Here is a 27,652-nt window from a genome sequence, read left to right on the forward strand (position 1 = left end):
TTCCTACCCAGAGGAAATTTAGATGGTATTTTTGACAAGTAATCCTTAATTTTTACATCAAATCAAAAAGTGTTCGGTTTGATATTGGCAAGAGTGAGAGTTTCCCAAATAGTGCTGAGTGGCAAACTCTGCAGCCTTCCAATGCCCCAGGTTTTCTGGTTTTATTTTAATGCAGCAAGCTGCTTTATGAGATCTGCAGCCACTTGAAATATGATTTACTACTCGTAAAAAGTTTCAAATGGATAATGAAGATTCAGGAATGAGACTCACAGTGGTGTAGTGTAGTCAATTTTGTTGCTGTTGCTCCACAGTACATCTCTGCCATTGAAATGAATTATTTATCATAATTTATTTCAACCATGGAAAATAAAACTGCTTTCATTGTGATGTGTGCAGTAACATTCAGACTAGACACATTACATGCAGTACTCTCAATTAATCCTGAAGTTTCATTCTAACTTTATCTTCTTTCTTACAAGCTAGGAGACTGACAGGTAATTCTTTCCCCAGTAAACTGTGATTAAAATGGATGTTTTGAGAACTAGGGGTAATGTTGGTAATAGAGTAAATTGAAACAGCAAAACTAGGTTGTGTTTTTCCTTAGATGTAACAATGATTGGAAGAGTTTTTTAATTTTTGAAGCAATTAATCACTTTGAGCAAAAGCATCCCTTAGCTTTCCGTAAGGAGGGGATGGCAGAGTGGGGGATGAGTTGAGATGTGGAAGCATGCAGTGCTAATATATGACCAAAACCAGCTGAGTTTCTTGGTCCTGAGGTGCTTTTGAGGTAAAAAGCTTCCTTTTTTAAGAGCAAGACTAGCATTGTGCAAAGAACAAGTTGGCAGGGATCCCCAGTGATTCCAGGGGAGAGCAGGTCATCTGTAATTGATTGCAGTCTTGTTTTTTTAAAAGAGAGGTGCACCTCATCCTGCATTTCATTTGACTTTTTTTTAATTTAAAATGCTAAATACTTTTATTATAAGGCTACAAAAACACTATAAGCAGTTAGTAATGTTATTTATATATATAGATAATTTTAAAATTTAATGTAACTTAGATGGTAGAACTTAGTTAATCCAGGCAGGAAAATATAACTAATTATATGCTTATTTATCCATTATGTTCATTTTTCATAGCATTCCACTAATATCACATAGGCGAATAGCAGAGAGAACAATTGATTTCTTTTCCCTAAAGATAACTATTATCTAATTTGAGCAGGATCACATTTCAATATCTGCTGTACACATGGCCTCAGGAACAGCATTTCAAAATGACAGAAACCCCCTTACTTCCACAAACCCTGAAAATCTGGAAGCTTTTTCTCTTTCAGTAGCACTCAGATTTTGCTTAATCCTGGGTCTCCAACCAGGGCATGGGGCTTAGGTGAAATTGCTGTGGAGATGGGTAGGTTTCTCTGCTTTTTCAAATCCTACTCTACTGTAAGCAATCATGTTTTTTGTTTGTTTGTTTTTGTTTTATTGTTTTTGTTGGGGCCAGCCTTCCCCTTCTCTTTTACTGACCATCTGAAAGGCCAATGACAAGTGCCAGAAAATTCCTGAGACTCAGAAGCAGCTCTTGAAACTTAGGTGCATTTATTATTGGTTGTTCCTCAAAACATGACCAACTTATTGAATCAGAATGAAGGACAATCTAGCTTGGTCAGAAGTACAGATAATTTTGTATCCTATTCCTCTTCCCATTAAGGCTGACAAATTAAGATTAACAGATTGGCCGGGTGCAGTGGCTCACGCCTGTAATCCCAGCACTTTGGGAGGCCAAGGTGGGTGGGTCACCTGAGGTCAGGAATTCAAGACCAGCCTGGCCAACATGGTGAAACCCCATGTATACTAAAAATAGAAAAAAAAACAAAATCAGCTGGGTGTGGTGGCCCGTGCCTATAGCCCCAGCTGTTTGGGAGGCTGAGGCAGGAGAATTGCTTGAACCCCGGAGGCGGAGGTTGCAGCAAGCCGAGATCACAACATTGCACTCCAGCCTGGGCAACAGGAGTGAAACTCCATCTCAAAAAAAAAAAAAAAAAAAAAGATTAACAGATTAAGTTATCCTATTCTATGGTGCATACCCTATTGGGCACAGCTCTGATCATCCTTTTTTTTTTTTGTCCTCTGCCCTCCCCAACCCCCACCCCCTATCCAGGTCCAGACACAGGGATGCTTTGTCATTGGTCTCTCACCTTTTCTTTGGTCTGTCTTTTTGGTCTGTCCTTCCTTCGCCTAAACCAGAGCCTTCTTTTTTGTTGTTGCTGTTGTTTTTTGTTTTTTGAGATGGAGTCTCACTCTGTCACGCAGACTGGAGTACAGTGGTATGATCTCAGCTCACTGCAACCTCCACCTCCTGGGTTCAGCCAGGCTGGACCAGGGTTCATATTATCACTTTAGCTTCAGTTTTGTCTTTATGGTACCAATGGGGAGCAGGAGGGAATAGTCTGAATTTTTTTCTCCTGTTTCTTAGAACTTTATGGAATTTTTTTTAGTTATATTATTCAGTATGCTTAACATTAACAATAAAAAGTGTTCATTTTACTCAAGGGAAATTGGCTTAATTTACTAATGCTTCCTATTTTGTTAATTTAAATTGCTGTGTACATTACTTTTGGTGGGAGGAAAGTCATTATTTTTATCAAAATGTTCAGTGGACCATTTTCCAGAGACAGCCTGTTAAGGCTGCCATTGTTCATCATGAGAGTCTGAAAATGTTGACCAACTCTGCTATAAAAGCCTTAGGTGGGAGGCAGGAAGGTCTGCTGAGAACTCTCCAGGAATCACTACCCTGGATTCTAACCACAAGAATTTCAGTGGTGGCCTCACTCATCAGTAGGCGGCAAGGGTGTCTGAATGGAGGAGGTACACATGGACCACATACCTAAGCGATTCACTGAAGGCGGAAGAATGAGCCATGGCCAGAAGTGAGCCTTTTTTGTCACACCATCAGTCCTCCAGATGTGTAAAGTAGGTCGTACTGCCTCAGCCACTATGCTGGTGGTCTTGGTCCTCACTCAGACAAGACAGTGGCAGCCAGCAGACTGGCATGATGGACTTAGGCAGACCTATGCACATATCCCGGTTCAGCTTCACATCCTGGTAGCTGCAGTACCTTGAACAAGTTACTTATTTGCCCAGAACCTCAGATCCTTAGTCTATAAAATGGGAATAATATCTACTTCCCATGGTTAGTTGAGAATTAGAGATGATGTATGCAAGTGCCCAGCAAAGCACTGAGCACCCAGAAGATGCTCCATAAATGAGGGCTATTATTGTTGTTGGATGGTGGGAATACTTGTCAGGCACAGCCTACTCTTAGGTGAAAGTTCTTGTCATTAGAAATGATGGTGCCCTGGCCTTTGACCTTTGCAACCTGCAAGCCCCTACAAAGGCACTCTCTGGAGCTGGCTATAGGACAGCAGTGGCATGGAAGAGTTCTCAGGCTGTACACACAAAAACAAGGTCCTTGCAAATGAACAATGTATTAATTCCAGTATGTAACCATTTTAAGTTTTAGTCATAGATTAAGACAAGAACTTCCCTGTTTTCTGTACAGTGCCCTTTCAACTCTTTAGCTCTTTATACTTTACCTTATGATACTTCATTCATCCTTTTGCATTTATTCATTTATGTATTTACTCTTTCAGTTGCTCTTTCCTAAATCTCTGATGTGTGCCAGTGCCTAACCCTAGGCCCTGGGGATACAGTACCACAGGAGTTTGCAATCCAGTCTCCTCACCCCACTGCCATTGCAATCATCACCCTGTACTCATTCAAGTTGGCTTTTTCCATTTTCTCAGCCTCTGCTCCTATTTCTCCAACCATCCTGCTCTTTGATAAGGTCCAGCCATCAGATTCTAGACCCACTGAGCCTTCAACTTTCTTAGAAAAAAATACAGTTCACTGTCTAGCAGTAAAGCATCCAACACAAACCACATCTTTGTCTATTCTATTTCAGCAGGAGACAGAACAGACGGGGTTTAAATTGGGCATTTCGGCCAGGCACGGTGGCTCACTCCCAGCACTTCAGGAGGCTGAGGGGGGAGGATTGCTTGAGGCCAAGAATTGGAGACCAACCTGGGCAACAAAAAGAGATCTGGTCTCTACAAAAAAATCAAACCATTAGCCAAGTATGGTGGCACCTGCCTGTAGTCCCACCCACACAGGAGGCTGAGGTGGAGTTGCTTGAGACCAGGAGTTCGAGGCTGCAGTGAGCCATGATCACACCACTGCACTCCAGCGTGAGCATCAGAGTAAGACCCTATCTCTAAAAATGAAAATGAACAGGCTAGGTGCGGTGGCTCACGCCTGTAATCCCAGCACCTCGGGAGGCCAAGGCAGGCAGATCACTTGAGGTTAGGAGTTTGAGACCAGCCAGGCCAACATGGTGAAACCCCATCTCTACTAAAAATACAAAAATTAGCCAGGTGTGGTGGCACATGCCTATAGTCCCAGTTACTTGGGAGGCTGAGAGAGTAGGATCACTTGAGCCCAGGAGGCAGAGGTTGTAGTGAGCTGAGAGCGTACCACTGCACTCTAGCCTCGGTGATAGAAGTGAAATCCTGTCTCAATAAATAGTGAGCATTTAGTTACCGCCTTGCCATAGAGAAAGTATGACTCGGGCCAGACGCAGTGGCTCATGCCTGTAATCCCAGCACTTTGGGAGGCGGAGGCAGGTGGATCACGAGGTCAGGAGTTCGAGACCAGCCTGACCAACATGGTGAAACCCTGTCTCTACTAAAAAAATACAAAAATTAGCCGGGCGTGGTGGCACGTGCCTGTAATCCCAGCTACTCAGGAGGCTGATGCAGGAGACTCACTTGAACCCGGGAGGCGGAGGTGCAGTGAGCTGAGATTGTGCTATTGCACTCCAGCCTGGGCAACAGAGTAAGACTCCGTCTCAAAAAAAAAAAAAGAAAGAAAGAAAAACAAAGTATGACACAGCGTATTTGGGTAGGAAAGTCCAATTTGCTTTATGCTTGTGCTTTACATCCCATGTTAGGGTAGAAGAATAAGAGAAGAGCTGGGGAATGAACAGAGATACAGATCACACAACATTGCTTTGTTTTACTTTTCCAGGTCAGATATTTGTAGAGTAATTTTGTGTTTTATTTAGAATTACAGGTTTTCAGAACAACAGAAACATTGTCATTCAAAATCCTTACAAATAACATGTGCCAGATCAAATAAGGATGCTTTCTGAACTGTTTCCTATTTTGGTTGTATATGTGTCTGTGTTTTACTGCAACCCTCAACAAAGTTAGATAGTTGTGAAGAGACTATAATCTCATTTATCTGTATCTAATCAGGACATGAATTGGGGCCCTTCATTGAGCGATGAAATTCCACTGGGCTAGACCTGAGAGAGTAGCTGCAGTAGCAGTGAAGGAGCAGTAGATTGAATGCCTACTATGTGGCAAGCACAGTATCAAATGCTTGATGTATATCAGAGAAGTTATTCCTCACAGCAGCCCTTTGAAGTAGCTGTTATTGTCCTCCATTTTATATGTAAAGAAAGAAAGGCTCAAATAAGTGAAATGACTCGCCCAATGTCTCAAGTTAAGTGGCAGGGCCAGATTGGGGCTCCATTCTGATTGGCTCCAAAGCCTGGCTTTACCATACCACGTTGGTTTCTCTTCATTGAGAGAAATTTCCTAAAACTCCTGCCAAATCCTGTGGGAAGAATGGAGGAGAATGAGGAAGCAGCTGAGGCAGTGTGGGGCATGCTTTTCCTAAGTGGACCAAGTCATACAACTCTGCCTCAGAAATGGGCCCTTTCCTGGTATGGCAGAATAGCTGCTCAGGGTAATGCAGTAGATATCGTATGTGTTTTCAGACATAGGCCCTAGAAAATGTAGCCTAGGTTGGGCACATTTGTTTAATTTTATTTTATTTAGATATAGACCTCCAGAAGCTGGGCAGATTTGAAACAGCCATTCCAGCCATCCCTGTAGCAGTATTGGAAGTGAGCAGAAGTTGAAGGATTGGAGCCCCAGCTCACGCAGCCATTCCTTGTACCAAATACTGATGGTACCTTGTGACTCACCGTGGGCCGGGTGGTGCAGAATTGCCAAGAGCTGTTTCCTTTTAGTATTCCTGTATTTGTGTTGTTAACCACAGAAAGCCTCCCACCAGAGATTTCATATGACCTGGGAAGTGATTCTGTGCTTAAGCATTTCATCCAGTATTCTTCCACATGCTCCTTCTCCAGAGGAATTTGCCCCCATTGGTTGGCTGTTTCCCCCATACCCTACTGTAAGATATTACAAAAAATAATTCTGGATATGGGTTGCCATGTCAGTACCATTTAAGCTGATTTGCTCACTAATTTTCGTATTTCCAAAAGAATAAAAAAGAAAAAAAAATCACCCATTTTAGCAAAGTTTATTTTTAGAAAAGTGTTTTATTCAAACATCTCCTTACTTATTACAGACATAAATACATGCATTCAGACAAATGAATACACAGGAGAACCATATAAAGTAATTGGCGCATCACTTCAAGATGCTTTTTCAGTTACTGGAGGAATTTGATGCCTCTAACTTTAATCTTTTCCATTAAAATATCCGTTCTGCCTTCAGATTGTGAAGCCCATAATATTTTAGACTGTCTAGATGGATCTGTTAGTTTTGCTTGTCAGTTTAATTTGTGGCTCTATGACTTTGGGTGGCTTGTTAGATTGTACATGGAAACTCGTGATCTGCAAATGATGTTCAACATCCCAAGCTTAAGTCCTAGCCTCTCCCCAGAGAGACTGGACATACCATAAATATGCAATTGGCAGATTTCATTTGCAACCAGCCTAATTGATATGATAATGTATAGAATGGCAGACGTTTAGAACGGCAAAGAAGCTCATTGCTGTTACTATATCCCTTAAATGTTTATAGCACTTTTTACTCTTTGCAATGCATTTTATGTACACTATCTCATTTGATTCTCAGAGCTTCCTTGTGCTGGATTATTATTTCCCTCCTTATAGTTAATGAAACTGAGACACAGAGAGAAGTTCAGTAACTTGCCTGAGATCACAGGATAAATTGGATTTCAAAAAATACCAGAGGACAAAACCAACTGTGTTCCAAACAAGCCAGGCCACCAAAGCCCAGTAAGGGATGGTGTGTGCAGTGGTCTTTGCCACGTAATTGCCGTTTCCCCTGCCCTTTTTGGGGAAAGGAGTTCTGGAGCTGTGGGAACAGAAGAGCTTAGAGGTAGGAGATAAAGAGTCCAAGAAGCAGAAACTGTATCATCAGCTCCACATGAATGACAGAAACCTGTTTCACAGCCACTTCCCTGGACTATCGCAGCAGCCTCATCCCTGGTCTTTCTCCTTTAGTTTCACCTGCACAGTACACATTCTACATGTCCCCAAAGAGATCTTTCTTAAATGCAAATCAGAGCATGTCTCATCTGTGCTGCAAACATATCACTAGCTCCCCGCTACCATCAGGATGAAGTCCAGATTCCTCAGCAGGGTCTTCCAGTCTGGCACTGGCGTCTTACCTCTGGCCCACCTCTCTTCTCTCCTGTCATGCTAAGTTTCTTACCATGGCAGAACCCTTTGTGTGCATCCCCACCCTCCTTTTTTGATGGCTTCTTTGCTTAGAACACATTTATAATGAACTCTTTAAATGTTACCTTCTCCGTGCAATCTTCCCTGACTTCTCCTTAAGGACCCAGAGTCATCCCTGCCTCCTCTGCATGCCCACTGCACTTTGCCCAGCCCTATTTCCTGTTATTTCTCTCCTAAGTAGTCTCCCCCAGGAGGTTTCAAACTACTTAATGTCAGAGGTTGTGGTAAATGCCTGTATTATCTTGTCTCCCCTATGGATCTTACAGGCTGAATTTAAGAGAATGGATGAGTAATGTACATGTAGGAATGAATGAGTGAGTGAGTGAATTAGTGAACGAAGAGTGAAGAGAAACCTCGAACAGCCTAAGCCAGCAGGAAACATGATGTTCCAGGATCACATGGAATGTGTCCCATTCCCCTCCCTCTTTCCAAGAGGGGCCATGGAGAGATTTCATCTCTCTATAACATAACCTCTTAGGTGAAATAGGAGGCAGACAGGAAGGTGAGCTGAGCTTTTGCCTGGTGCCCTAGCATAGAGGAAAGCATATCAGGGTTGAGAGGCAGGGACTGATCATCTTGGCCCAGTGACCTCTTGACTTATGCCCATCTGGAATGTTCTCACCAAGGCTTTCAGAGGTAGAAGCTCTTCCACAGGGAGCTAGCTGGGGGTCTTTGCCAACAGTTTCTACAGGCAGCCTTATAAGCTTCCAGAGTCTAGACCGTTTGTCGAGAAAGAGCTTTCATAGCTGTTAGCAAGATGGAGGGGTGGAATTTGAGCACATGAAAGGCCTGGGATTAGGGGGAACTCTGAGCCAAGGCATCTCAATCTTTATGTGATTCTATCTTCTAGATGATGTCTGTCCTCATGAACACCATTGTCTTTGAAGACTGTCGGAACCAGTGGTCAGTATCCAGGCCTCTCCTGGGGCTCATCCTGCTCAATGAGAAGGTGAGTGTGATTGCAGGAAGTCACGGGAGGTGGTCCCTGGGAGAAGAGAGCAGCTATAAGCTAGGGTGAGCTGTGATGACGAAGGACAGAGGAGCAGAGCCAATTGAATTTGAACTGGGACCTTGCGAACTCTGTGAGGCTGTATTCCCCTACAAGGCCCTTCCCCAAAGGCCTCAGATCTTCTTCAGGTAAGCAGAGGCCTCAAAACGAGTGCTTCTGGAGCCCAGAGCCCCCACTCACCAGGTGGGTGGTTTGCTCAGTAGTGTTTCCAGCTTGCCCTCACTCCACTCCCCTGATTCCAGGAGAATTCTGAGCAACAACCCTTTTTGCCTTCCTTGGCCACCCTTTATATCTGAGATCCCCACTGCCCTAGGTGGTGACAGCAGCAGCCCATCAGGCATTCCTCACAGAACCAGCACCCTTCATCTGGGGAGCACACATCTCCAGCTTCTTTGGAGGACTCACCACCTGGGCTACCTCCCAAGCCTCTCCAGCTTCCTCTTGAACCCATGCATCTCCCTAGTAGTAGGAACAGTGCATTACAGCTTGGGAGAATGAATTGTCTATACAATAAGATAGTACTGGGGAAAAAGACAGTGAGATTAGAGGCAGCTGCATGCATTAAAATTCAAACTAAAGTCCCAGCCTTGGAAGGAAACTAATAGAAGAAGAAAATATATCAAAAAGAGAAGAGCTGTCTCATCATTCACCTGTGCTGAAGTATCCAATTTTAGCCACATTCAGTAGCACTGTCATTCATCTTCCCTCGGTGTTATTGTGATTTAAATCCAAGCTCTATAAAAGAGAGCAGTTCTTTTAAAATGATTGAGAGGGAATAAGGGCAAATTCAGTGTTTAGAAAAAGCTTATGACATCACAATATTATACTTTACTGATGGAGGCAATATTTCACAGTTTAGGATGAAAAACTAATAATTTTCTATTTGGTGTGAGTCACTGCATCATTATAAAAGGGAAAAATAAGTAGTTTTGTGCATTCCCAATCTTGTTCAGTAAGACATTGTGGTTTAAGTATAATGCCTCTGATATATAGTATTTAAGTATTAGTCTGACTACATATTAATTATGTGTGTTTTTTGATGTAAGCTGTTTTAATGTATGATGGAAATTAAATATCATGCTTTTGGGGCTGGGAAGAATAAATGCATGACTGGCAAAATGTTGTCTTTGTGCTGAAATTAGGCTGTTTCCAATGATTAGGAGCTGTGTTTAGTATCAGAACTTGTGTGTGTATAAAAGCCCACAGTCCTCAGCAGAGAAGAAAAGGCTGTGCAGGTGTTTGTGAGCAGGCCTGACAGACATTTTCCTTAGTGCCACAAAGCTCTCCCCAAACTAAAGCACGCCCCTCTAGTACACCACCTCAGAGGAGTAAACCCATTCTAACCCCCAAGGACAGAGACTTGGAAAAAAGCCCAAAGTCGTTTAAGGAGTGACTCACTGAAGCCAGGAAAGATGATAAGGCCTGAGGAAAGACCCTTGGCCTTGCCTTCAGTCACTTAAAATGCTCCCTGGGCATTTTTAGTTATTTTCTTCAGTCTGGGGCCCCCTCCCATTTCAGTCTTTCTGTGGTTAGTAGAGATGAGAGTCAGGAAAAGCATGCATTCAGTCCCCCACAGAGGAGGCAAGGACTTCATCAGCCTAAGCAGTGACACTAGAACAATTACAGCCAGACATTTTATGGAAGGGATCATAGAATTGATAACTAGGAGTGTCTCTATGGCATGGATTTTCTCTAAGGGCTTAAAGTTCAAAGTGGACCTAGACAAAAACTCCTCTGAGCATTAGTGAGCCCTGAGTAGATGAGAGCTGCTCTATCCATCCCCTGCCAGCTGTCTTCAGGCGGGACTTGGAGTCGGAGCTCTGACACTATTCTGTCTCCCATCAGTATTTCAGTGAACTGAGAGCAAGTTTGATAAACAGCCAGCCCCTCCCCAAGCAGGAGGTCCTTGCCCAGTGCTTCAGAAACCTAATGGAAGGAGTGGAGCAGAACCTGTCCGTCAAGAACAGAGACAGGTGAGCATTGCCCAGTAGTGTGTCACTGGGGGAAGTAGACATTCCAGGTTTGTTGAAAATAACTCTCTCGTGCTTGACACAGCTCACACATGGATGTCCCTTTTCTGTTACACCTTGTGATCCTAGACTCAGTTCCATTCCATTCAGTAAATATTATTGGTTATTTGCTTTCCTCCAGGCGTCATACTAGGCATTATACAGGGATGCAGAGATTAATAAAATGTAGTCTCTGCCCTTAAGCAATTTACAATTCAACAGGAGAGATATGAAAAAATAACTGTAATTGAAAGATCAAAAGAAGGAAAGTGCAAATCCACTATGGAAAATGAAGAAAGACTTCTTGGCATTTGAACAAACGTAGGCCTTGAGTCAGACAGACCCGAGATACAGCTGAGTTAGGATCCTGACTATAGCTAACAATAATGTATTGTATATTTCAAAATAGCTAAAAGAGAGGACTTGAAATGTCCCCAGCATATAGAAATGATAAATACTCCAGGTGATGGATACCCTAAATCCTCTGACTTGATCATTACACATTCTGTGCATATAACAAAATATTGCATGTACCCCATAATGATGTAAAAAGATTATGTATCAATTAAAAAACAAATTGGCTGGGCACAGTGGCTCACGCCTGTAATCTCAGCACTTTGGGAAGCCGAGGTGGGTGGATCACCTGAGGTCGGGAGTTTGAGACCAGCCTGGCCAACAGGGTGAAACCCTGTCTCTACTAAAAACACAAAAATTAGCTGGGCATGGTGGCACGTGCCTGTAGTCCCAGCTACTCAGGAGGCTGAGCTAGGAGAATCACTTGAACCTGGGAGGCAGAAATTGCAGTGAGCTGAGATCACACCACTACACTCCAGCCTGGGCAACAGAGTGAGACTCTGTCTCAAAAATAATAAAATTAAATTAAAATTAAAGTTTTTAAAGATATTTTATATCTGGCCTTTTTAGGTTGTGTGGCAATAGGCAGTTAACTTCTCTACTCCTCAGGTTCTTTACCAGTAAAATAGAGATGATGATAATCAGTTGTGATGTTTAAATGACAGAACGCAGTGAAGCATGGCACCTGGGACCTATGACCTACAGTATTAGTTTCTCCCTCTGCCTGTTCTTTAAGAATGGCTGGTATCTCAGTTGCCAATGAGATCTAAATGAAAGGAGATAGGTTCAGGCTTATCAGCTAGGTCTGACTTCATTCATTCATTCATTTAGTTCACAAAACTTTATTCAGAATCTACTGTGTAGGCATTGGGGTTACCAGTGGTAAACCAATTACTTAAGGTTCCTCCCCCTCATGGATCTTACATTCTAGTAGAAAAGACAGACAGTAATGAATGATGGAGAAAAAGCATGTGTTCAGGGGGGGGAAAAAAAGGCCTGCACCATCCTTTTATAAATGTGGTAGCATTCAAATGCTGCTCCATTTGAAATGCAAATCATCAGTCATCCCAGTAGCCACAGTGTATTCTGGAGTTACCAGCCTGGGCTTTGGTAATACATGACCAAGTCAGTTGGGGTATGCAGACATATTCCCTTGACTGCTCACTTCAAGATCCTCTATCACACAGAAAGGGACAACCTCAGAAGCCAGCAGATGAGAGTTGAATGGGGAAGCCCTAGGTGTCTCAGTGGAAATTACTTCACCTAAGGCTTGGAAATTTGTGTACTGCATCCTGAGCTGCTCTGTGAAATGATGGCAGGTGGCCCTCGTAGTTTAATGAGAGTAATAGGCAGTGAAGACTGACTTTTTTCCGTGTACCAGGCACTGTGTTGAGTACTTACAGGCATACAGGCATTGCCTCAAACTGACCCAATAAATTCTTTTTTTTTTTGAGACAGAGTCTCGCTCTGTTTCCCAGGCTGGAGTGCAGTGGCGTGATCTCAGCTCACTGCAACCTCCACCTCCCAGATTCAAGTGATTCTTCCCACCTCAGCCTCCTGAGTGGCTGGGATTACAGGTGCCCACCACCACACCTGGCTAATTTTTTATATTTTTAGTAGAGACGGGGTTTCACAATGTTGGCCAGGCTGGTGTCAAACTCCTGACGTCAGGTGATCCACCCGCCTTGGCCTCACAACGTGCTGGAATTACAGGCATGAGCCACCGCACCCAGCCTAAATTCTCACTTTCTGCAATCCCTTGAGGTAACTACTCATATTAGGTACCAAGACAAGAGGTTAAGTATTCATCCAATATCACCTGACTCATAAGTGGTAGAGCTAGGATTTGAACCCAGGTAGTCTAAGCCAGTGCCCCCTCTTTTTCAGCTACTAAATTCAGTTTTCTCTCTGTAAAATGAGGATACTCATACCTACCTCAGGGAAGACTTGTGATGACTAAATGAGTTGATCAGTAAACTCAATCCAATGCCTGGCACATAAACTTTTGTTCTTTTTTTTATAATCCTTACTATCTATGTGTAATTTAACTTTTCTAAAATTGTTTTTTAAAAGTAGAACCACAAAATGTACACCTCAAGATGGTCAGAGTGAATTTAGTGGCAACCCTGTTTTCCAGGAAGAGATGAGGGGTTGGCAGTACTGGTGGCAGAACAGCAATGGCGGTGAAAGTGGAGAGAAAGGAGCTCAGCTGAAATCTAGAGCCGTCCTCCAGGAGGGGGCTCCCCGAAGTCCTGAACTCCAAAATGGCCTTATCGTCCAGAAATTCATGGAGGCTTTGCCTCATTACTACCCTTGACCCTTTCTTCCTCTTTCTGCAGGTTCACCCAAAATCTGTCTGTATTCAGAAGAGATGTGGCAGAGGCGTTGCGCAGTGATGGCAACACTGAACCATGCGGCCTCGACATGATGAGCTGACCCGACTTTTCTGACCATGTGCGGAGCAGCCTTTGTCAAGAGACTCCTGAAGGTCTGGGTCTCAGGACAGTGATGTTGGCTAGCCCAGGGGAATGTATTTTTCAAAACATACAAGCAACAGCAAAAGCCCTAACTTCTTATACGTCTAGCCTAATTATAAGAATTTCTAACAGTACCAGTGTAAATTCAGTCTTTTCTCTGAAAAGCAAAGGATGTGTTTTCAGTCTTTCTATCAAATATTATCTTTGTTCTCCTAATGCTCTGAAAGGATGTAGAAACAATATTTAACCAAAGAACGTAATAAACCAGGTTTGCACCTAAGTGTGTACTAGTTTATGGTTCTGCAATCAAGGTTGTCAATTTGTTGGAGATGCAGCCTTCACCATGGATCCTGGATTGAGACGAATGCCATTGGAACCTGTTAAATGAGTAGTTTGTTATGTGTCTGGAAGAAGCAGCGTTAGGGACTTTGGGCTGTGAGCATTTAGAACGAGCCTGGAAGCACTACAGAGCATCCCACAGGACCACACGCAGGCCTCCCTGCCTCAGCTGCATCTGATAAAGTTGAGAGACAGTAACACAATTAAATGACTTACAAACAATGTTTGCTTTTCACTGGCATAAATCTGAAGTGGTTCAGTCTAGAAGAATTAAGCTGTGCAATTACTGCCTGCAGAGATATTTCTTCAGGAGGAGTCATGTAGCCCCAGTCAGAAGTTCTGGGTGGTGCCAGCACCCAGTCCTCTGCCTCCATTTAATTTTTAAGAGAAGGTGAAGGTAACTATTAGAATATAATATTTGAAGCAGCTCTGCCTTCTTAGGGCTACCCAAAACAGTTCTAGGTGCTAAAATTCAGATTTTCAGAGGATGAGAAATAGCTGGTTTCCAACTCTCCACAAAAACTCTTATTACTGTTGGGACTTGGGATTCTGACTTAACCCAAACCCAGAACATGAAGAAGACCTTTACAGTTTGTGCTCTACTGTTACTAGGCTATTAATTTGAGATCGCCCACTGTCAAGTGTTTTACTATCTCACTGCTGTTTTTATGATTCAGGCTTATAACAAATATTGTATCCTTTATTTCTGATAAGACATGAAAGGTTGGCCTTACTGTTGAACAATAAGTAAATCCACAGGCTCCTGTTGTAATCTCATTTCTCCGACTCGTGTTTCTTGAAACCTTTCTTGAGAGTTGAGTTTTGCAATAGGCTTGTCATATAAGAGCAGAGTCATCAAGCTTATCTCAAAATGCTTGTCTTCTGTGTATGAAGGAACTCGGGAAAATACGTTACCTATGGGGTTACTTCTAGTATTTAATGGATAAATAAGCTTGGGCCTTACACTGTGTTTCATTAGAAATGGGAAATATAATTTTCCTTGAGAAGGCAAATTCTGAATTCTGTAAAAACATCAGCTGTTCAGAGAAGTTTGACATGAATTTCTGTTTCTTGAAGGCTTATAACTGCACACTCACCTCACAGAAATGTGTTAAGGCAAGTTTGTCCCATTCTGGCACTGTTTTCTTTACAAATGTCTAGTATCTAAAAGCACCATATTGTTTGCATTAAAATGTTCACCAGAAAATGACCATGGGCACTCGCTTCTCCTTGCCACACTGCCAGAGGTCACCTGGTGGTTTCATAGCAGACAAGAATGGCTCCATCAGAGTTGGCCTTGGAGAGCTAGCTGTTCTCAGAGGACCGGTCAGGCCTGCCCCACTGCTGACGTCTACAGGACCTGCTAGTAAAGCTGGCCTCGCAGAGCACACTGCAGGCAGCATGCGTCAGCTGGAGAAGACTCGGCAGACGGTTACTGAACATCTCTCGTGCCCTTTACATACATGATCTCTTCCAGTCCTCACAACAGCCCTCTAAAGTTTAGACAGCATTAGCTCCACTTTGCAGATAAGGAAACCGAGGCCCAAAGATGGTGTCTATAGCTTACATGGGTCACACAGGCAAGATTTGAACCCGGATCTGTTTCACCTCAAAGGAATTCCTGGCCCCTTGTAAGGAAGACCTGTATTTCAGAATGGTGAGTTGAAACCAGTTAATATATAGGTCCATTATCATCTGTTTCTCAGAACTCTATTGTTACATAACACATTACCCCAAAACTTAGTGCCTTACAGCAACATTTATTAACTGACAATTCCTGTAGGTCAGGAATTTGCAGCTGGGTTTCAGGCTGTCTCTCTCTCACAGGCTGTGATCATCTCAAGGCTTGACTGGGTAAGGCTCTGCATCCAGACTCACTCGTGATGGTTAGCAGGAGTCAGTTTCTCACTGGTTGTTACCTCAGTTTCTTCCCAAATGGGCCTCTTCACAGGACAGACAGCCTTGTTTCATCAGAGAAGAGCCAGAGAGATTGCAGCAATCTGGAAGTCACTGTCTTTTATAACCTAAACTCAGAAGAGCCATCCCATCACTTTTGCTGTATTCTGTTCATTAGAAGTAAATCACTAAGGCGGGGATCATTGGGAGCCATTTTCTTTTTTTTTTTTTTTTTTTTGAAACGGAGTCTCACTCTGTCGCCCAGGCTGGAGTGCAGTAGCACGATCTCCGCTCACTGCAAGCTCTGCCTCCCGGGTTCAAGCCATTCTCCTGCCTCAGCCTCCCGAGTAGCTGGGACTACAGGCGCCCACCACGCCTGGCTAATTTTTTGTATTTTTAGTAGAGACGGGGTTTCACCGTGTTAGCCAGGATGGTCTCGATCTCCTCACCTCGTGATCCGCCCGCCTCGGCCTCCCAAAGTGCTGGGATTACCGGCATGAGCCACTGCGCCCGGCCATTGGGAGCCATTTTCAAAGCTGTCTGCCACAACTCTTGTCTGGCCGTTGCTAGAGAGGTTGAGTTTTAGCTGTAAATTTCTTTCTTAGAACCTGGAAAGGAACCCTTCTTTTCCTTTAGAGGGTCGGGTTCCATTCTGAGCCCTTACTGAGGAGGAAGAGGAAGTGGGGAAGCTGGGATGTTTAAGGATCACACATACTGCACACTCATCCCACAGTGGACGAGAACCAGATTTGGGACTCTGCCTCCAAGACTGCCGGAGTCTGCCTTGGTGAGGGACAGTGGGATTCTTGAGAAGAGACCTGGAGTTCCACGTGGGAGTGGACCCGGTAGGGACATCCTGTCTCAAGGAGAAAGCATGCACAGACACACAAACCTAGGGAGGCCATGTGAAAGACGACTAATGGGGCTGCTGGGTCTAATCAGATCACACGTGGATCCAACTTAACTCAGAGTGAACAGCAGGAAAAAATAGTGCTGGCAGTTCCAAGGGGCCTACCACTTCACAAATGTGCTCCAAGAGGATGAGATGGGCTGCTGTTTGCACACCCACCCTTCTGATGGGATTCTAGTGTACAGATAGATGGATGGTTCATGCAATGTGGGCGCCAAGTCAAGCCAGCTGCTTCAGGGATGCTCAAGCAAGAAACAGTTTGAAGGGATTTTTACTTTGCTCAATTTTTGCCTTCCACACTGACTTCAGAACCTGGCCCCTGAGAAAGATGTATTCTGCCTGTATTCCGGATGTTTCTGTTATTCTGTGTTTTCCAATCAGGCTTCTTTAGGATGGGGGACAAAGGAGTGTAGAGTCCCTGCACTGAGTGTGATTATCCGAACTGCGCAGAAAAACCCTCCTAGCCTTCTGGACTCCCTTCTATTGGCCCTGACAACCTAGAAGTACCTACGGATTATGGTAGTGGGGGCCCCTTTCAAAATGCAAAAGTGGCTTGCCATGTAGCTGTTAGCCGAGATTAGTGACCAGATTAGCTGACTACCAACAGCTGCACATGAGAACCAAAAACAGAGTGGGTTTGGTGAGAAAAATTGAAGAAACTGAAAGATCTGGCATATGGGAAACCCGATCTAGATGTTCAGCAGTTTTGGGGAAGTCATATTTGAGAGAACTCAGCTCCTTATGATGAGGAGGGAAAGGAGTGCCTGAAGAGAAAAGCAGGGCAGAGTAAAAAGGGAGAAAGTAAATGTTTTTTTTTTTTTTTTTTTTTTTAAGACAGGATCTCACTCTTGTCTAGGATGGAATGCAGTAGCATGCTCACAGCTCACTGCCGCCTCAACCTCCTGGGCTCAAACAGTCCTCCCACCTCTGCCTCCTGAGTAGCTGAGACTACAGGCCCATGCCACTGCACCCAGCTAATTTTTGTATTTTTTGTAAAGACGGTTTTGCCATGTTGGCCAGGCTGGTCTTGAACTTCTGGGCTCAAGCGATCCACCTGCCACAGCCTCCCAAAGTGCTGCGATTACAGATGTGAGCCACCACTCCTGGTCTTAAAAGTTTTAAGATGAACATAAAATAATTAGAACAGCTATCATTTACTGAGCACCCACTAAGCATTGCAAATTGCTATCTCATTTTATGCTTCCCAGGAAGAATGTGAAGAATTATTCTCCCCATTTTAGAGATGAGAAAACTGAGACTAAAAGACTGACCCAAAGCCACATAGCTAGAAAATGGACAAGCCAGGATTCAAAGTCAGATTTGCCTGACCTCAAAATTCATGTTTCTTTTTCACTATAATTCCTTGAACTAGGTCCTTCACAGCTGGGCCTAGGGGACAGTTGGGTGGGAAAGCTCGATGTGAACCACTTTGACACCCACAGTGGGACTAGGCACTCCCAGAGAAAGGCCAGTCCAGGACCTGGGCCCGTTGTGTGCTGTGTCTGTGGGTCCTGCCACCGATTCATCCTCCTCCCTGAACTTTCTAAAATCATTCTTGAGACTTTTAAATGTTTTATTGAGGTGCAAGTTTACAATGACAGCAAACCTTTCAAACTACAGCAAGAGTAACCTGCCTCCTTGGCATATTAAAAAATAATGTTAGTGTCAGTTTTTACGTCCCATAGTTTGGATTGCTGATAAGAGTGCTTCCTTGACAAGATTCTTTTTGAGGTTTACAGAAAGCGTAATAAAATATGTAAGTTACATTTCCACAAACAAAAGCTATAACATAAGTTATTTATAAGCGTGAGATACAAACAGTATCATAATAAATAAACCATAAAGGGTACCTGCAACATTCATCTTAATGTAATTTGCCCAACGAAAGTGTTGAAACGAAGTCAAATTTAGTAGAGAAATCTGTCAGGAAAGGAGGAAAGTTGCGGAGCACAAATGGGAAAAATGGCTAAGGTGTAGGGGAAGGAAACAAGGGCATGAGATCAGGTTTGGAGGTCCCTGAGAAGGCCACCCCATGTATTTGCCCACCCTGCCTGCCCTTGCTCCCCCAAGTCTGCGCACACTGACCGATTCCTGCCACCCTGCGCATGCTGCCATCTGCACAGTCCCTGTTCACATGCCCTTTATAACCTCCACCAGCCCCCCACCCCATGGAGAAAGGAATCTCGCCCTGCTTCCCTCTCCTCTAACCTCCAGCCCTAGGGTCAGCTTCCTCAGGGGGCTGCCAGCCTCCCTGCCAGGGCCTGGGTCTGACACAGCCCAAGCGCCTTGGAAATCATTCTTTCACTCATTCATTCACCTGCCACAGATAAAGCTAGTGAGCAGGATAAATAAGATCGGTTCCGAGGGGAATGACGAAAATCAATGGGTAGAGAGGATGATGGGGTGAGGGTGCTGCTCTGGAGGATGGGCAGAGAGGTGAGGGCTGGCCTGGGTTGTAAAGGATGCAAGGAACCAGCCATAAGCAGGGCTGGGGGAGGTGAATGACGAACTGAGTGCACGCAAATGCCTGCACCCAATTCTGACCCCTTTTTCTTATCCCCTTGTCTGACCTTGCTTTGTGCTATTGAGTTTAATACCACAAACTCTTGATAATGTCCTCCAGTCCTCCACGCCCTGGACCCAGCCCTGGGACATGGGATCAAATGCCACCAACACCATTTTGCCCAAAAGGAACTCCCAAGCCAGTAGGGGAGACAAGTGAGCCCCACTATGGCCAGCCCTCACCGCCACTCTTGGGCTCATTCACCCAGACCCTGCACTGATTCCCCTCCCCACTCAGTCCTGTGACTTAGAGTCTTTACCACCTACCCCCAAATAGGGGTGTGAGGTAAAGGGGAATATGTGGGCTTTGTAGTCTAAACAGTCCTGGGTTCAAATCCCAGCTCCACCCCTGTCCACTACATGCCCTTGGACAAGAGACTGTTTCCCTAAGTCAACTGTCCTTGAAGCCTCGTGACCTGCAGTGGGGGGTCCCAAGCAACAGCCGACATCTGAAGGCCTTTTCCTTCCACTGGCTGGCAGAGTCTTGAGACTGATCAGACCTCCTCAGGAAGGTTCTTCCCTAGGTCCTGCCCACTGGGGGAAGCAGTGATGAAGAGCTCAGACTGCTTTGTGCCCACTGTTAGATGGGGAAAGCAAGCCCCTGCACTGGGGAATGGTCCAGGAAATGTGAGTAGGTGCTCAGTAAATATTCGTTGAATAAATAAATGAATGGGTGAATAAATTTTGGCAAGTGTCTTTAGAGCCTTCCATCAGGAAAACTGGAAGGGCCCCTAGGGACTCCTAACTAGGGTGTGTAAGCCAAGAACAGCACGGCAGGTCAGCAACCTGTGACATGGTGTGTGTGCCAAATTATGTGTTTCTGTCTTTTTCTATGGAAGCAGACCACAATATTTGCATCCGTGTTTCAAATAGGGTAGCTGACCCAAATACATTTAAAGTCCTGATTCAGTCTCTACCCCATTTCACAGACAGGGAAATGGAGTCTCATTTCACTCAAGAAGTCAATGGCAGAATGAGCCTGGAGGAACCTGGCCTCCCACAGCTGGGCTCATGGGCCAGCTGGAAATCCCAGCATCTTGCCTGTCATGCCTGAAGCCCCACCCTCTTCCAGATGACTCTCGGCAAAGCCTCCACCAGCTGTACCCCTTTCTTCCAGCTTCTTCTTGGGGAAGAGGAGAGGATGTGCTCCATTCTGAAAGTCTCTCTAGCCCTGGGAATCCTCATCCCCAGTTCTTACAATTCTCATTTCCTAATCTCTTTCAGTGTGTATGCCTCACTGATCAAGTGACAGCAGGTAAATTACAAGGGCAGCAAGAAATTACAACCTCAGGAACACCAAATACATATCAGAACATACCTGGCCAAAACAGTGCTCAGAGGAAAATGTATGCCCTTGAATGCATTTATTTAAAAAGAAAGAAAAATTGACAAATTAAATTTTCAACTCAGCAAAGAAGGAGTAAATATTTTTTTAAACCACAACATCCATGAAAGAGGTGGCATCTTAAAAGGGGATAATGACATCAAAGGCTTTTTAAAAAACCAACAAAATAACAAACCTTTGGCAAGTATGATCAGGAGAAGGCATGAATGAGCAACACGGGGAATGAGAAGTGGAAGGTATTAGTACAGATTCGTATGAGAGTTGCAAATTCTGAGAGAATCTTCCCACAATGTTACAACAACACATTTGAAAACTCAGATGAAATGGACCATATTCTGGGCACTGGCTTCCAGAGTTGAGCAGGCATCAGAATCACCTGGAGGGCTTGTTAAACACAGATTGCCGAGTCCTACCCCAGAGTGTCTGATGCCGTAGGTCTGGCGAGGGTCCAAGAATTTGCATTTCTAACAAATTATCCAGTGATGCTGATGCTGCTGCTCTGGGAACACACTCTGAGAACCACTGTCCTAGGGACTAACCAAGTTCCCCCCATTCCTGAGCTGCCTAAGAGCTATCTGGATAGGAAGTGAAAGGAGGCTTATGATTAGTGGCCCAAAGCTCCTTCATCTGTATGACAGGGCTGGACGATGAGGGACCGTGGATCTCAGGAAGCCGGAAGCCAAGCAGTGAAGCAGAGCCCTGACCCATGCCAGGCTTTACCTGGAGCGCTTATTTAATCCCAGGAGGTTTATTTACCAGATGAGAAAACTGAGGCATAAAGAGGATGAATAATTCCCTGAGTCCACAGCTGGTAAACTGAGGTGGGAATCCCATTCTTAAGCACACAAGCTGGGAGCAGCGCTGTGCCACCCACGCCTTAATTCTGTGCCACAAACCTCTGTGCGGTGGGCCTTGTTGTCCTGATATAACAGTGTCTGAAGTGACAAGGGCAGCCCTGAGTCCCGGGCACTGGAAGCCAGAAGGGAAGTGGAGCTGGTGAGGTGCCAACTCCAGCCCCCAAGTGGGGAGCTGTGCTTCCCTTGAACTCTCAAAGCCTCAATTCCCTCATTAGTGAGAAATTGGGGCCACTAACAGCCCTTTCCTCACAGGGTCATTGTGAAGAATAAATAAGTGTCCACCTCCCTGCCTGGCACAGGCTAGGTTCTCAGCTACAGTAGCTTTATAGTTGTCATTAAAGTTATTATGATATAACCGCCAGAGTTTCACACAGGCACTGCCACAGATGTTATCTCATTTTGTTCTCACAGACACCCTGGGGGTAGCTGGTGCCCTTTTTGTTTTACAAATAAGGAAAATGCGGTTCTGGGAGGGGCGGTTAGGGACCCACACTGCCAGTGGCAGAGCCTGAATTAGAAGCAGGAGGCCCCCTGGAGCCAGGGCAATGGCATCTACCCCATCTGAGGGTCCTTGTCGCTGGAAGGGAGTGAGGGAGTACTTGCCCAGACCCCAGACATCCTGCAGCTTTCACTCCTCACTGTTGGGCCTCCCTCTCCACACCCACCAGGAAGGCTTAGCAAGGGCCAGCAATTTGCCCAAGGTCACACAGCGGGCAAGTGACCTAACTCCAGACCCAGGCCTGGAGGCCCTGCAAATCCTGACGCCTTTGGATTGTTGGGAGAAGAGAGAAAGACTCCCCAACCTGCACCTCCTGTCCTTCCCCGTCCTCTGAAACGGACCCTACTGGTAGACAAATACACCTTTCTCTCCAACGTACTGAGCCCCTGCAAATAAAATTAAACTGCCAACAAAATAAACAAGAGTCACAGCAATAATACATCAGCCATTACTCTGGGGGGATAGAGTGGGAGGTGAGCCACGCTGCCCAGTGCCTACTACGTGCCAGGCCCAGTGCTCTGCGCTCCCTCAATATCTCACTTGCGGCTCACGAACAACCCGCATGCATGCATTATTTTCCTTTTTGCAAACGAGAAAACCGAAATCTAAATATATGGAGTCAATTGCCCAAGGTCACTCAGCGAGGAAGTGGCCAGTCCAAATTTGAACACACTTCTGGCCAACAACAGCACATCCGAGCTCTCACCACTGTCCACACCACAAGGAGCGGGAGGAAGAACCCAGGCCAGGGGTGCGACACTCAAAGAGTTTGCACCTAACGATTTTAGAATTCGCTGGAAGAAAATGATTCCGCTTGTCTCCCCAAAGCTGCAGCGGAAGGTGACTACTTCGTGTGCGGTCCTGTCCACGGTGCCCTGGGCCGGGTAGACAGTCACTGAGGCGCGAGCAGAACGGGGAGTGGTTCCAGCGCCCAAACTGGACTGGAGCCGGGAGGGGCTCACCACTCGCGTTTCCCAAAGAAATCCCGCAATTTGCTCTAGGAGCTGCCCGCGCCTTTGACATTCGGGAACCCGAAGTCCCTAGACCCGCCGAGCCGCGAGCGGGTTCCCACGCGCGACCACAGCCCCCTTCCATCCTGCAACGAATTACGAGAGCCAGGTCCCCGCTCCCCACCGGGCGACCCCGCGTCCCTAGCCCAGCCGCAGCTGGCACGCGTGGGCACCTGCGAGTCACGCCTCGGTACGCCTGGCCGGAGCCAGGGAGTGTCTCCAAAGTGGCCGCGAGGCCGCGGCCGAAACCCGGGCGGGGGCGAATTCTCCCCACGCGGGTCGGCGTCATCCGGGGCGCGGAGAACGCTACAGTGCTCCCCTCGCCCCGCGCGCAGGCAGCGCGAAGCCTGCCCCGGGTAGTGCGCCCCTTTCGTTCCTCCGGCGGCGGTAGCGTCCAAGGGGCTTCTGAGGATTCCGCCGGGTCGTCCCGGGGTTGCAACTCCATTGTACCTGAAAGGATGCATTTGGTTTGGCTTTTGCTCAGATGAAAAAAAAAAAAAAATTGGAAGAAAACGAAAACCCACTCAGCAAAAGACAATTTCACAAGCGGAGCGCTCTACCCACTCAGCGCGGTGTCTGGGAAGCGGCCTGGCCCGGAGGAGCGGGGAGCGTCTGCTAATTGCAGCTTCGTTAGATTTCGGGTTTGGGAGGCTGCGGTTCGGGCGCTAATATCCACCGCCCATTATCCCTGCTAATAAATTTGACCTATTGTTCGTTTGTTAAAATGATGTCACCTTGGAACAGTCCCTAAGCTCCTATTTCCATGAATTAGGCCTTTATTGAAAGCCGGGAGCCAATGAGAGGAGAGAGGCTTGTTGATCGCAGCCAATGGCTGCGGCAGGAGAGGAATTAGCAGCGGAAACTCCAGGTTCGGTTCAAGAAAGATGACACAGAGCCTGTTGGGCCCGCGCACTCTTGGCAAAGTTTCAGTGCGACGAGAGGCGCCGGGCGCTCCATGGCCGCGCCGTAACGGGGACCCAGCCGCCTCCCCGCCCAGCCCAGCCCAGCCCTTCCGCCCGCCCAGGATGGAGGCGCCCGCCAGCGCGCAGACCCCGCACCCGCACGAGCCCATCAGCTTCGGCATCGACCAGATCCTTAACAGCCCGGACCAGGACAGCGCACCCGCCCCGCGGGGCCCCGACGGCGCCAGCTACCTGGGAGGGCCCCCCGGGGGCCGTCCGGGCGCCACATACCCGTCTCTGCCCGCCTCCTTTGCGGGCCTCGGCGCGCCCTTCGAGGACGCGGGATCTTACAGTGTGAACCTGAGCCTAGCGCCCGCAGGCGTGATCCGGGTGCCGGCGCACAGGCCGCTGCCCGGGGCCGTGCCACCGCCTCTGCCAAGCGCGCTACCCGCCATGCCCTCCGTGCCCACGGTCTCCAGCCTGGGCGGTCTCAATTTCCCCTGGATGGAGAGCAGCCGCCGCTTCGTGAAAGACCGCTTCACAGGTGAGCAGAGCTGGCGACCAGGCTCCAGGCCTCCGCCCTCTCGGGGCCAGAGGCGCCGCGCCCTGTGCGCTCCACTCCCGGAAACCATTTCAGAGGCCCAAGCGCGGCGGAGGCCTCGGCCCCAGGGCCCCGGGCAGCCGTAGTGGGGAGGGTAATCGGAGAGTTGCAGGAAAATAAGCCCGTGCCCGGGGGAAGGGACAGGGGGCGAGGGCGTCTCCCGACCGGCTTGATGTCGCTGGAAACGCGCGCGACCAGCGAAATAGCGGAGCTCTCCGTGTCCCACGGGGCGCCACGGGGTCCACATGGGGCCTGAACGGTGGCGGAGCCGGGCTGGGCTTCAGGGGCCCTCCTGTGTCTCCGCAGCGGCGGCCGCACTCACGCCCTTCACCGTGACCCGGCGCATCGGCCACCCCTACCAGAACCGGACGCCGCCCAAGCGTAAGAAGCCGCGCACGTCCTTTTCCCGGGTGCAGATCTGCGAGCTGGAAAAGCGCTTCCATCGCCAGAAGTACCTGGCCTCTGCCGAGAGGGCGGCGCTCGCCAAGTCCCTCAAAATGACGGACGCGCAGGTCAAGACCTGGTTCCAAAACCGGAGGACCAAGTGGCGGTGAGAGAGGCCTGACCCGGCCCACCTTACACCTGCCCTTCACCTGTCCCGCCCCGAGCCGCAGCCTCGCACTAGCCCTATTTTAAGGCTATCCACTACCTCCGCCCCCCTCTGCCTCCCCCAAACACACCTCCACCCCGCCTTCGCAGATTGTACCTCTTCCTTTCACCCTTCTCGCTGGCCTGTGCTTCTCTCTCCATCGTGGTCTCCCACGCCTTGGTTTCTCCTCCATCCCCATCCCCATTTTTCGTGAGCCCCTCCAACTCTCTCCCCGTGTTTTGTACGGTCTCCTGCGTTCACTTGATTTCCTCTCACCCACCCCCGCCCCAAACACACACGCACACACACACACACGCGCACACACACGGGCCTCTCGCACTCTCCTTCTCCTCCTTCTTCCAGCCCGCCCTCTCGGATTTTCAACAATCCTCGTGGACGCCGGTTTCCTCTCCCCCCATCTCCGCGTCTCCATTCCAGCCGCGTTTTTATCCGATCTCTGTTTTGATTCAACCCGTAAACGGCGAAGCGATCGCGTCTGGAAAGGGGTTCAAGACAGGCCCTGGGCGAACTGGATGAGACTGACCCAGCCCCCGGGCGTCGTGCGGGTGGTGCAGAGCCAGCCTGCTCACCCGCGGACCCCAGCGACCCCGGTTCCCGCAGGGCCAAGTCAGTTACACATAGGCCCTGCCCTTGCTATCTGGCGAAAGGAACAATCTTTATTGTTGGTGAAGCCACAATACCCGGGCGTGCAGGTGGGCGGCGGGCAGAGTCCCCTCCTGGAGACCCTCTGGCACACAACAAAAACAAATGATCCTAACCGGCTCCCTGGATATAAGAGCCTCGGGCGTAAAGCGCGGGCTGGGAGGCAGACGGGTTCTGCGCCTCGAGGCTCCCGGATGGCCTCGGCTCCCGGGAGGGCCGGGGCCCCGCCGGCGGCCCCGCCGGCGGCCCCGCGGTGCCGGGTGCATGACGGTACTGTCCCTCTCCCTCCCCCGGTGCAGGCGGCAGACGGCGGAGGAGCGGGAGGCGGAGCGGCAGCAGGCGAGCCGGCTCATGCTGCAGCTGCAACACGACGCCTTCCAAAAGAGCCTCAACGACTCCATCCAGCCTGACCCGCTCTGTCTGCACAACTCGTCACTCTTTGCTCTGCAGAATCTGCAGCCCTGGGAGGAGGATAGTTCCAAGGTTCCCGCTGTCACCTCCCTGGTGTGAGCCCACCAGCGCGCACCGTCGCCACGGATCGCCGCCCCCACCCAGCCGGGCGCCCCGGACCCCCCAGGCGGGCTGCGGGGGAACCGGCGCCGAGAGGGGAAGGGGCCGTCTAGCCCGAGTAGGCCCCAGGGCGCGGCCACAGACTGGGGGGCCGCGGAAGGGGGTAGGGCCCGAGCTCCGCGCGGCCGCACAATCCGAGCCCCCGCCCCGCGCCCCGTCCCGCCCCAGGCCCAGGCCTGACAAGAAAGCGCCTTACGTTTCTCCGCCCCCCGCCCGCACCCCCCGGGCCGGGCGCCTGTATTATACTTTGTACTTTTGCCCAAACGTGTAAATAATAAAAAAGTTTTGGCTTTTTTCTTTAGAAATCGGCCACCTGCTTCCCCCGCCGGGGCCGCTGGAGGAAGGGCAGCCGACCCGGCCGCTGGGGGAAGTGCCAGGGGCCCGGGGCACCCTGCGTTTAGGCTGGGTCCACTCTTCTTCTTTTCCGTTCCTTTTATTTAAGTCTTTTTATTTAATAAAAAAGTTAGCTATTTCACTTAACGCCGCTTTTATTTCGTTTTCGTTCCAATAATGCTCGGCGACCCCCGGCCCTGCGCCCCACCCCTGCGGCGGTAGAAGCCGAGCGGCGGCGCGCAGGGCGCGTCCACTTCCGCAACGTTCGTCTGCATTCGCCTCGGCTGCAACCCCGGCCCGGGCCCCCGAGGAGGATGCGCGGTGCAGGTCAGTTGGTGCCGGCCACCCGCAGCCTGGGTGCGCACGGGATGGGGACTGGACATGGGAAAGGTGCTCCAGGCCCGAAGGCCGCGGGCCAGCGCCGGGGCGGGCTGGGGAGTGAAAGGCTGGGCCTGGGCAGATGCCTAGGCCGTCCCCAGGTCAAATCCACCTGGGGGGTGGGAGGCAGGGTGGCCTCGAACTTCTTAGAACTCAAGTCGGAACTCGGAGCCCCACTTCACCCCGCAACTCGCTTTCCGCCCTCTTTTTCCCGCGGAGCCTCAGAGAGGACCTGGCTCTGGCCAGTCTGCGGGCGCTGTGGGCAGGCTTTGCGCGCAGAGCCGCTGCAAATCCTCGGTCTCCAAACGCCTGGGGAGCAAATGCAGCGCACAACCCTAGGGGCCCTCTCCTTGTCGGGTTTGCGTGGGACCCCAGGTGGAGCGTGACGTCATGTGACGTCACCGCAGCCCCCGCGGTGTCACTGGGCTGGAGTGGGCGGGGCGCCCGGAACTCAGAACTCTAAGCCCTGGTGTGGTAGCGTCGTGGCCGGGGTCCACCCAGCTCCACCGTGGCTCAAGAGCTGGAAGTTTCAGAATTGCAAGGTTTGGAGCGGCTGACCCCTTCCAATCACATCTAACACACAAAGCCCGTGAACACTTCCTCTAGTTCTTTGATTTTTCCCCCTCTTTTATCATTCTCGTTTTCAGTCTTCTGAAAACTTACTTTCTGGCCTCTCCGTTTCTTCCTCTACAATGTTCCCTGTTTTCTCCTCTGTATGTTACTCTGGGTCTCTGTTTCACTGTATCTTTCTCCTTTTCTTTATGATGTTTCCCA

General features: G+C 48.3%; 2 protein-coding genes across 8 annotated transcripts in view; both read left to right on the forward strand.

Moving 5' to 3' along the window:
* Window positions 1-14,535, forward strand: part of RANBP17 (RAN binding protein 17) — a 442,116-nt gene extending 427,581 nt beyond the window's left edge. For 6 of the 7 annotated variants that reach the window (XM_001152068.6, XM_054684768.2, XM_016954187.4 and 3 more), the window contains 3 exons: window positions 8,426-8,524; window positions 10,430-10,557; window positions 13,287-14,535. In XM_001152068.6, coding sequence (XP_001152068.2) covers window positions 8,426-8,524; window positions 10,430-10,557; window positions 13,287-13,383 — 324 coding nt within the window. In that variant the 3' untranslated portion in view covers window positions 13,384-14,535. The remainder of the gene's footprint in view (window positions 1-8,425; window positions 8,525-10,429; window positions 10,558-13,286) is intronic. The other variant, XR_010157416.1, reaches the window with a different exon arrangement.
* Window positions 14,536-23,712: 9,177 nt separating this feature from the next.
* On the forward strand, window positions 23,713-26,642 carry TLX3 (T cell leukemia homeobox 3). The gene is made up of 3 exons (XM_016953342.4): window positions 23,713-24,288; window positions 24,652-24,895; window positions 25,897-26,642. The coding sequence occupies exons 1-3, from the start codon at window positions 23,727-23,729 to the stop codon at window positions 26,105-26,107; spliced, it is 1,017 nt and encodes a 338-aa protein (XP_016808831.3). The 5' UTR covers window positions 23,713-23,726; the 3' UTR covers window positions 26,108-26,642.
* Window positions 26,643-27,652: the final 1,010 nt, after the last annotated feature.

Source organism: Pan troglodytes, chromosome 4 (genome assembly GCF_028858775.2).
Source record: "Pan troglodytes isolate AG18354 chromosome 4, NHGRI_mPanTro3-v2.0_pri, whole genome shotgun sequence".
Classification (NCBI taxonomy): domain Eukaryota; kingdom Metazoa; phylum Chordata; class Mammalia; order Primates; family Hominidae; genus Pan; species Pan troglodytes.